Here is a 10,935-nt window from a genome sequence, read left to right as displayed (position 1 = left end):
CAGGGGTTCCAGGGTCTAGGCTCTGTAGTACGTATTCTGGGAAATCTGTGATAAGTCAGTCAGAAGATGGACCCATGTCACGTCTATGCAAAGGAGCAGAAGTCCAGCTGTTTACTGGGGACTAATGATTTGGATACCTGTGGGGCCTGGACCTCAGAGACCCAAGTCCTCCAACTCAATTCTCCTTGCAAGCAGAGGGTTGTGGGCTGGGCACTCAACCAGGAGGGGAGTCTTCTCTAGTCAGGAGAATGGATACTTGTTATATCTCAGAGCTAACTTCTCCTGCCCTGGAATCACCAATCCCATTCCCCATGCCCCGTGGTGAAGTCCGGACATTTCATTCCCGTCACATGAAAGCTGCCATGGGCACCATTTCAGTTCCCTATGGAAGGGAGTAACTTCAAGCTGTGAGGCAGATGGAAGCTTAGACTCAACCTCGGCATGATCTGAGTGACTATGGCCCCACTGGTTTCTTCTGGCTGTCACATCCCCCTCACACCTAGGACGGTGGGCTTCTGGTAGCTACTGAACTCTTGTTTATTCAGCTACAAAATAGACTATCTAACACGGAAACCTTATCAGTAATTTAGTGCTTTCTTCTTGCCTGATGCTAAGCACCTTACCCATATTTTCTCACTTAGTCTATACAATAAGTAAGACACTTCCCTAAGGCCACAGAGGGTGGCAGAACCAGATCTCCAGTGAGTTCTCCCTAATTCCAGTGGTGCAGGTCATCCAGTGTAGAGGGGAAATGCTATTTACTTGCACGTTAATAACTTTCCTTTGCAGGATGAAAACCATCTGCATATAAAGTATGGAGCACAGAGCCTGGCACGTGGCAGGAATTCAAATGGAAGTTATTCATGTCATTCTACCAGAGGTGGTGCAGCCAGATGAGACCCCAACATACCTTCTGGGTCAAGCCACTTCCGCCCCTTCTCCCCAGTCCCCAGGGCTTATGAGCTTGAATTAAATAGGATTAAAGGCTTATCGGGGCTGGGAGCTACACCCCAACTCCTGAGTTTAGCCCCAGACCTTCTGTCCGCCAGCTGAGAAGGACGAGCGAGAAAGGCAGCTGCGCAGGGGAGTGGCTGTTGCCTTCGCACGGTGTCAAGAGAGCTTCTGTGCAGGAGCCAGCCCTCCTTCCGGATCCCCATGGTGAGAAAATGGGCCCTGCTCCTGCCCATGCTGCTCTGCGGCCTGACTGGTCCCGCACACCTCTTCCAGCCAAGCCTGGTGCTGGAGATGGCCCAGGTCCTCTTGGATAACTACTGCTTCCCAGAGAACCTGATGGGGATGCAGGGAGCCATCGAGCAGGCCATCAAAAGTCAGGAGATTCTGTCTATCTCAGACCCTCAGACTCTGGCCCATGTGTTGACAGCTGGGGTGCAGAGCTCCTTGAATGACCCTCGCCTGGTCATCTCCTATGAGCCCAGCACCCTCGAGGCCCCTCCGCGAGCTCCAGCAGTCACGAACCTCACACTAGAGGAAATCATCGCAGGGCTGCAGGATGGCCTTCGCCATGAGATTCTGGAAGGCAATGTGGGCTACCTGCGGGTGGACGACATCCCGGGCCAGGAGGTGATGAGCAAGCTGAGGAGCTTCCTGGTGGCCAACGTCTGGAGGAAGCTCGTGAACACATCTGCCTTGGTGCTGGACCTCCGGCACTGCACTGGGGGACACGTGTCTGGCATCCCCTATGTCATCTCCTACCTGCACCCGGGGAGCACAGTCTCGCACGTGGACACCGTCTACGACCGCCCCTCCAACACAACCACTGAGATCTGGACCCTGCCTGAAGCCCTGGGAGAGAAGTACAGTGCGGACAAGGATGTGGTGGTCCTCACCAGCAGCCGCACGGGGGGCGTGGCTGAGGACATCGCTTACATCCTCAAACAGATGCGCAGGGCCATTGTGGTGGGTGAGCGGACTGTTGGGGGGGCTCTGAACCTCCAGAAGCTGAGGGTAGGCCAGTCCGACTTCTTTCTCACTGTGCCTGTGTCCAGATCCCTGGGGCCCCTGGGTGAGGGCAGCCAGACGTGGGAGGGCAGTGGGGTGCTGCCCTGTGTGGGGACACCGGCCGAGCAGGCCCTGGAGAAAGCCCTGGCCGTTCTCATGCTGCGCAGGGCCCTGCCAGGAGTCATTCAGCGCCTTCAGGAGGCGCTGCGCGAGTACTACACGCTGGTGGACCGTGTGCCCGCCCTGCTGAGCCACCTGGCCGCCATGGACCTGTCCTCGGTGGTCTCCGAGGACGATCTGGTCACTAAGCTCAATGCTGGCCTGCAGGCTGTGTCTGAGGACCCCAGGCTCCAGGTGCAGGTGGTCAGACCCAAAGAAGCCTCTTCTGGGCCTGAGGAAGAAGCTGAAGAACCTCCAGAGGCGGTCCCGGAAGTGCCCGAGGACGAGGCTGTTCGGCGGGCTCTGGTGGACTCCGTGTTCCAGGTTTCTGTGCTGCCGGGCAACGTGGGCTACCTGCGCTTCGACAGTTTCGCTGATGCCTCTGTCCTGGAGGTGCTGGGCCCGTACATCCTGCACCAGGTGTGGGAGCCCCTGCAGGACACCGAGCACCTCATCATGGACCTGCGGCAGAACCCCGGGGGGCCGTCCTCCGCGGTGCCCCTGCTGCTCTCCTACTTCCAGAGCCCTGACGCCAGCCCCGTGCGCCTCTTCTCCACCTACGACCGGCGCACCAACGTCACACGCGAGCACTTCAGCCAGACGGAGCTGCTGGGCCGGCCCTACGGCACCCAGCGTGGCGTGTACCTGCTCACTAGCCACCGCACCGCCACCGCGGCCGAGGAGCTGGCCTTCCTCATGCAGTCACTGGGCTGGGCCACGCTGGTGGGCGAGATCACCGCGGGCAGCCTGCTGCACACACACACAGTATCCCTGCTGGAGACGCCCGAGGGCGGCCTGGCGCTCACGGTGCCTGTGCTCACCTTCATCGACAACCATGGCGAGTGCTGGCTGGGGGGCGGTGTGGTCCCCGATGCCATCGTGCTGGCCGAGGAAGCCCTAGACAGAGCCCAGGAGGTGCTGGAGTTCCACCGAAGCTTGGGGGAGTTGGTGGAAGGCACGGGGCGCCTGCTGGAGGCCCACTACGCTCGGCCAGAGGTCGTGGGGCAGATGGGTGCCCTGCTGCGAGCCAAGCTGGCCCAGGGGGCCTACCGCACCGCGGTGGACCTGGAGTCGCTGGCTTCCCAGCTTACGGCCGACCTGCAGGAGATGTCTGGGGACCACCGTCTGCTGGTGTTCCACAGCCCCGGTGAAATGGTGGCTGAGGAGGCGCCCCCACCGCCTCCCGTCGTCCCCTCCCCGGAGGAGCTGTCCTATCTCATCGAGGCCCTGTTCAAGACTGAGGTGCTGCCCGGCCAGCTGGGCTACCTGCGTTTCGACGCCATGGCTGAGCTGGAGACGGTGAAGGCCGTCGGGCCACAGCTGGTGCAGCTGGTGTGGCAGAAGCTGGTGGACACGGCCGCGCTGGTGGTCGACCTGCGCTACAACCCCGGCAGCTACTCCACAGCCGTGCCTCTACTCTGCTCCTACTTCTTCGAGGCAGAGCCCCGCCGGCACCTCTACTCTGTCTTTGACAGGGCCACGTCAAGGGTCACAGAGGTATGGACCCTGCCCCACGTTACAGGCCAGCGCTATGGCTCCCACAAGGACCTCTACGTTCTGGTGAGCCACACCAGCGGTTCAGCAGCTGAGGCTTTCGCTCACACCATGCAGGATCTGCAGCGAGCCACCATCATCGGGGAGCCCACGGCCGGAGGGGCACTCTCCGTGGGAATCTACCAGGTGGGCAGCAGCGCCTTATACGCCTCCATGCCCACGCAGATGGCCATGAGTGCCAGCACCGGCGAGGCCTGGGATCTGGCTGGGGTGGAGCCGGACATCACTGTGCCCATGAGCGTGGCCCTCTCCACAGCCCGGGACATAGTGACCCTGCGTGCCAAGGTGCCCACTGTGCTGCAGACAGCTGGGAAGCTCGTAGCGGATAACTACGCCTCCCCTGAGCTGGGAGTCAAGATGGCAGCCGAACTGAGTGGTCTGCAGAGCCGCTATGCCAGGGTGACCTCAGAAGCCGCCCTCGCTGAGCTGCTGCAAGCCGACCTGCAGGTGCTGTCCGGGGACCCACACCTGAAGACAGCTCATATACCTGAGGATGCCAAAGACCGCATTCCTGGCATTGTACCCATGCAGGTGAGTCACAAGGGAAAGTTGGTCCCACATGGTCCCATGAGGAAGTCAATCGACTGTCCACACATCCAGGGCTCTGTGCAGGGTTCAAGGCAATGGCTTCCAGACTTGTTTTCATGTTAAAGTTTCACCAGTCAAATCTTTTCCTCTCTCTGACCCTGTCCTCCACTCCTCATGCCCATGAGGTCCCTGACCACCTCTGGAGAACATCAGTACCCACAGAAGCTCAGGTTGAAAAATGCTAGTACAGAAGGAACTTCATTCTTGTCCGGGTAGAAAGCAAGAGTTTGCAGAATTTCTCTTTGTTGGTGTTAGAGAAAGAGGTTGCTAAGTCACATGAGGTCCCCATGAGTTCCTCTCCTAGAAATGTGGGGTTTGTGTCCATCTACGTCACCTGTCTGCCTCGGGGGAATTGCAGTTTTTGTGAATGAGCCGGGGGGATGGAGACAGGGAATCGGGGAGTGGCCCTGGCCTCACATTTGCCTTGGAGCTAGAACAAGGAGCCTGGGGACAGGCCCAGGGGTGCTGGTGCCCAGCCTAGACAACTCCCGAGGTGAGGCTGCCTTGGTGGGGCACTGACTGCCTTCTGCCCTCCCCCAATGCCAAGTACTGTCTCCCAAAGGTGTCATGCTGGGTGAGTGTGCGCCTAGATACAAGGGCCAACAGAATGGGAAATTCTGAGTGAAGCTGTGTGGTCAAAATATTTGATGTCAGCATTGCAGATCTGGGTGAATCAAGGCTAAGGAGGTTTGCTGCAGGGTGGATGAGAGAAAAATTCTGCAGATTAGGGGCCAAAGTTCGCCGCAAGCCTCAGCAAGCTCTCCTGTCAACAAAGAGCTCCATCAAAACAGCTTTACAACACCTCTCCACGGCCTTTATCATCTACTATTTCACTGCATGGCCACAACACTTAAGCAGGGAGCATTTGTCCTGGTTCCTTTGAAGGCAGGACCTGAGACAGGGGCTTGCGTGCGGGCAGTTGGTGTGGGAGATGTTTGCTGAAGCTGGAGTGAGGGAGCAGGGTGAATTGGATGGAGCCCAATTGGTGAGTCCATTATTGAGGCTGTTGTTTCTGAAGAGTCCAATAGCACCCTGACAAGTGTGAAGAGTGCCTCCTGGAGCTGTCCCTCTGCAGATAGAACTCAGTAGTTCCATCCTCTGTTAGCTGAAAGTCACCCCCAAACAAGAACTCGCTCAGGCTCTGGAGCAGCTTGGAGAAGATCTTGAAGTAGAAAAAGACAAGGGTGCCCAGAGGCAGGGCCCTGTCGGCTGTGGCTGAAATCAGAGGGCTGAGGCACCAAAAGCGTCTACGACCAAATTGTCATCTCATTTTACCAAACGGGGCACTGAGGCCTGGAGGAGCACACGAGACAGTGGCCTGCAGCCAGAGAACTTGTGACTGAGGTCAGCTCAAGGTCTGGAAGGCAGGGGTCCTGAAGTCAGCAGGGGTGCTCCTGGGCTGGAGTCACCTTGTATGGATTCGGGTCCTGGCTCTACCACTGGCTGGCTATATGAGCCCGAGCAAGTTCCTTAATCACTCTGTGCTTCGGTTTTTTTTTTTTTTAATTTAAAAGATGAGGATAATAGTGTCTTCTCTACAGCAACTTCCACACTGCGCTCAGCCCAGGTCCACATCCCCGGTAAAGACTCAGGAGCCCTGTAGCTCATGCCTTCCCTTCCTGCCTCAGATAGGGAGGGAGTGATGAACTCAGAGACAAAAAGTATCTGGGGAGCTCAGGGAAGTCAGAGTGGAGACTGCGCCTGGGCCTCTCAACTCAGATGCCAGGTTGAGGAGTTGGCACCCGTGAGCATTCCCTGTAAGGAGGCTGCTGATCACACATGGGATTCACGCCCCAGGCCCACTACCCATTTAACTTTCCAGGTACCATCAGGAAAGGCCCTGGCACCCACTCCTTCCTTACAAAATGTTAGCTCCCTTCCCGTGCCATCAACATTTTTCACGATGTAAAGGAATTCCATGGCACCCACTTTCAAATCTGAGCTTTCACTGTATCTGCAGAAGTGACAGGGAGTAGATGCCGGGCGGGGCTTGGCAGAACAGGGAACCACAGCTGTGGAAGAGCTGGATGTGGACTTTCTTCTTTAGCAGAGGTGGTTGTCCATTTAAGTACCATGATCAGTAATGAAATAAAGAAATAAAGTAATCAAACCCCTAAAAAACAAGTGAGCTTTCAAATCTTTCCTTTCCTGACATGGAGCTGACCTCCCACTCTTTCAGATCCCTTCCCCTGAAGTCTTTGAAGACCTGATCAAGTTCTCCTTCCACACTAACGTGCTGGAGGGCAATGTTGGCTACCTGAGGTTTGACATGTTTGGGGACTGTGAGCTGCTCACCCAGGTCTCCGAGCTGCTGGTGGAGCACGTCTGGAAGAAGATTGTACACACGGATGCTCTGATTGTCGACATGAGGTCAGTGGGCCTGAGCAGCTGCTGTAGACAGTCAAAGCCATGCGCATGGTAGGGAAGAAAGGACTCTGAGACACAGGACGGGACTAAGGGGAGCACCCGGCTGTCGGGGCTCTGGCCTGCTAGCCCGGGGTTCTGGTGTAATTGGCCGGATGGGGCTCCACCACTGGTAGGTTTTAAGCTCACATGGCCTCAATGTGCATTCTAGGCTGAGAAGCGCTGGGCCAGTCTGGTGGTCCCCAAATGTCCCTGGTCATAGGATTAAGTGAGGAGAGAGGGGAAGGGTGACCTTAAAAACACTGAGTCCAGGTCCTTCTGAATCCAAATCCCTGCGAATCCAAAGCCCCAGGGGTGAGACCCAGTGACTAGTATATTTGAAAAGCATCATCCAAGTGACTCTGATGATCAGCCATGTTTGGGAAAGCTAGGCCTCTTCCTATGCTTGGGTCTCATATCTTACAAAATCAGCGCAGGACAACCCTGGTCATGAGAATCATAAAGCCAATGGCCCAGTCAGAATATTACAGTTCAGCCACTATTGTTGCAAAAAGAACTCTTTACATCACAAAATTATTGCTGAGGGGATGCTTTCAGCTAGACCTCCCATCTGCTTCTGTGAAGGTATGCCTCATGCAAGGTGAGTTTCCTTCCCAGAGCTGGGGGAGGGGAGTTAGGAGGGTAATGGGCAGAAGAATGCCTGTGTGTAGTGGCCAGCCCTCTCCTCACTCCAAGGACCATCAGGCATCTTCCACGTGCACTGGGAGGAGGGAAGCCTGCTCCCCGGGGAAATGGACACTGCCTCCACCCCCAGCTGCTGGATTGACTGAGAGAGAACTCTGGTTGCTGGCTTGCAATACTGTTGTGATTCTTAATTGTCACTAGGTGGCGCTGGATCACAGAGGTGGGTTCTCCTCCCTGGAAGAGAAACTCCCAGGGCTTGGGTTTGGGTATGTCAGAACTTGTGGCGTCTCTAATGACTTTATTCTTCAAACGCTCTATTGAACATCCAAATGACCCTCATGCCAAATCTCTTTCTGCTTAACTGTACTTGTTGTTCAGTCGCTCAGTCGTATCTGACTCTTTGCCACCCCATAGACTGCAGCATGCCAAGCCTCCCGTCCTTCACCAGCTTAACAGTATAGTCCACATTTTTTTTTTTTTACAGAGGAGACCCATCCCACAGGTGTGCTTTGCTTAAAGATCCTTCCAAGCCACAGTTTGGAGGTTCAGATGCTGAAGTCATGGGCCCTGAGCCCATCCAGGCCATCCTAGACCATCAACCAGAAGAGATTGCTAATACACTGCCAACGCAGCTGTTGGCATTCCTTGCTGGACTCCTTGTTTCACGATAAGGAGACGGGGGCCAGAGAAGTCACACAGTGGGACATATACAAATGGCCTGGAATGACCACAGGCTCCGCGGTGCAGTCCCACAGCTCTGAACACTCCACCACTCAAGGACAGACTCCACCACACCAAATGCCGTTAGGACATCTCAGCTAAGATGCCCAGTGGGGACTGTGAAATTAGTAAGCATGAACCTGGGAAGATGGTGTTCTCAAAATGTGCTCCACTCACAGGCAGCATGAGTTCAGGGGAGCAGTCCATGGTCAGCAAGCTGAGGAAATTTATCCACAAGTTCCAAGCTGCAGGACTTGCAGAGCCTTTAATATAACATACAATATGTATCACATAACATATTAATACATGAACAGAAAGAATGGGTCTGTTATGTACTATTTTTTTTAACGAATTTGACCACAAAGTCCCTTGTTCTCAAGAATCTTGTACTCTGGGAAATGCCAACCAAAGAATTCTGTAAGATAAGGAAAGGGCACCATACTTAGGCTGCCTGGAATTAAGAACAGTCCACAGGGCGAGGATTTGGGCCCCCTGGGGGCATCGAGGGCTTCCCTGTGGGTTCTGCCCCTTAGTGGGCAACTTTTCCCTTCCTTCAGGTTCAACATCGGTGGCCCCACCTCCTCCATCTCTGCCCTGTGCTCCTACTTTTTCGACGAAGGCCCACCTATTCTGCTGGACAAAATCTACAACCGGCCCAACGACTCTGTCAGTGAGCTCTGGACCCTTTCTCAGCTTGAAGGTGCGTGCAGAAGGCTTTCCTTCCTATTATTCTAGAACCTCCTGAGAAATCAAGGAAAGACAGTTTGGGTTCAGGTAAAAGTAATCGTAGCCAGAATATAAAACCCCTGTCCTATTCCATGCACTCTGTGTATGAGACCTTCAATCCCTGCAAAACATTTACCATTATGCCCATTTTCCAGACGAGAAAAATGAGTTCTAAGTCAGCTACCTTGTCTAAGGTCACTCAGCTAATGATTGTTCCAAAATTTGAACACTGGTTTGTCTAAAACCAAAATGCCTGCCATTCTTGCCATGACAACCATCAGTCTGAAAGACAAATGTAGAGCCAGAAGGATCCCCTGCCCATAACCAAATCCCAATGGGTTTCCAGTGGTTTTCCACCTTATCTGAACTCTCAGCAGCTGCCCAGCACATCTGCCTGAAGAAAGTTCATAACTCTAATGAACCTTCTGTTACCTGCGCTGGGCCCAGAGCAGAGGCTGGAGGAGGCAGTACAGCCCCTCTGCTTTACAGAACCACGGGTCTCCCATTCACATCCCAGGGGATAGCCTGCCTCTGTCTCCCTTGCTTAGCTTGCAAAACCAAGGAACCTGGATGCCCATCTGACAGGAAGGTGCTGGGAAACCCACGGAGGTTGTGCATCTAATCAGAAAAGCGCTCTGCAATTTTCATTTGCGCATTTTCTTATCACACAAGCATTTGGGGGCAATCTTCCAAGATACACATTCAATAATATTATAAAATGTAAATAAAAATCAGGACCAGATGAATTCTCAATTTAAATAGATGTTCAAGACTGGAAGTTAAAACCAGATCTGCAGACCATGGAGCCCAGGAATTGCCACGTCCAATATGGGAGCCACATGCCCCGCATGCATTGGAATGTGTAAAGTGTTAAGTGCACACGAGATTTTGAAGATTTTATGAAAAAAAGGATGTAAAATATCTCAATAATTTTATTGTTTAAAAATTTTGAGAGGAGCATATTTTGGATCCATGGAGTTAGTATTAATAAATAATTAATAAACAGTATTAAACTTCATTTTATCAATTCCCTTACACTTGTTTAACATGGTTGCTAGAAAACTTGAAATGACATTGGTGGCTTGCATTTAAGCTCATGTTGCATTCCTATTGGACATCACTGTCCTAGAGGTTGTCACCATTAAATCACAAACTTGGCTCTTCTGGGCGTCCAGAGTGAAAAGAGTCTGGTCAGGTTAGCCCTTCTCTCAGGTAAATCAGTCAAGCCTTTTCCCATCACTTGGTGAAAAACACTCTCAAGCACTTGCATGCTCAGGATCAGGCACACATCCTTATCCTCATTTTATAGATGCAGAAACTGGGGCTTAGAAAGGTGGAGTGAATCGCACGCAGACATGAGGATACAGAACCAACCCTCCTCTCTCTGAGTTGAGGCAGTCTGGAGAAGACCAGTACCCAGCGTGGGGATTTGACTCCCTATTTTGAAAGGTCTTGTATCTTGCAGGTGAACGCTATGGCTCCAAGAAGAGTATGGTCATTCTGACCAGCACTTTGACTGCTGGCGCCGCAGAGGAATTCACCTACATCATGAAGAGGCTGGGCCGAGCACTGGTCATCGGAGAGGTGACCAGTGGGGGCTGCCAGCCACCGCAAACCTACCACGTGGATGACACTGACCTGTACCTCACCATCCCCACCGCCCGCTCAGTGGGGGCTGCAGACGGCAGCTCATGGGAAGGGGTGGGCGTGGTACCTGACGTGGCTGTTCCTGCAGAGGCGGCCCTTACCAGAGCCCAGGAGATGCTCCAGCACACTCCGCTAAGGGCGAGGCGCAGCCCACGCCTGCATGGCCGCCGCAAGGGCCACCACAGGCAGAGCCAGGGAAGGGCGGGATCTCTGGGCCGCAACCAAGGGGTGGTCAGGCCTGAGGTCCTGACTGAGGCCCCCAGTGGGCAGAAAAGGGGCCTGCTGCAGTCTGGTTAGGGTTAGAATCGCAGCTGCCCTTGGAGCTCATACATTTGGTCTCTTCCCAACTGCCAGCATCCTTTCTGTTGGAACACCTAGGGACAGGAAGCTCATCCCCTTCAAAGTCAATCCCCTGCAGGGAAGTGAAGTCCAAATCTATCCCCACCCATGCTTCTTAATCACCAGCCCCTGGTCCTCACGCTGTCAACTAGAGCATCTCGGTCTAATCGCATGATAATTTGAGCCACAGATGCT

The 10,935-nt window shown here is 54.0% G+C and overlaps 1 protein-coding gene across 1 annotated transcript; it reads left to right on the top strand.

Moving 5' to 3' along the window:
• The first annotated feature begins 1,155 nt into the window (after positions 1-1,155).
• On the top strand, positions 1,156-10,698 carry RBP3 (retinol binding protein 3). Its single transcript, XM_019953782.2, has 4 exons — positions 1,156-4,203; positions 6,440-6,630; positions 8,586-8,728; positions 10,220-10,698. The coding sequence occupies exons 1-4, from the start codon at positions 1,156-1,158 to the stop codon at positions 10,696-10,698; spliced, it is 3,861 nt and encodes a 1,286-aa protein (XP_019809341.2).
• Positions 10,699-10,935: the final 237 nt, after the last annotated feature.

The sequence above is a fragment of the Bos indicus genome, chromosome 28, assembly GCF_029378745.1.
Source record: "Bos indicus isolate NIAB-ARS_2022 breed Sahiwal x Tharparkar chromosome 28, NIAB-ARS_B.indTharparkar_mat_pri_1.0, whole genome shotgun sequence".
NCBI lineage: Eukaryota > Metazoa > Chordata > Mammalia > Artiodactyla > Bovidae > Bos > Bos indicus.
Note: the sequence above shows the minus strand (reverse complement) of the source record. Positions and strands in the feature narration are given on the sequence as shown.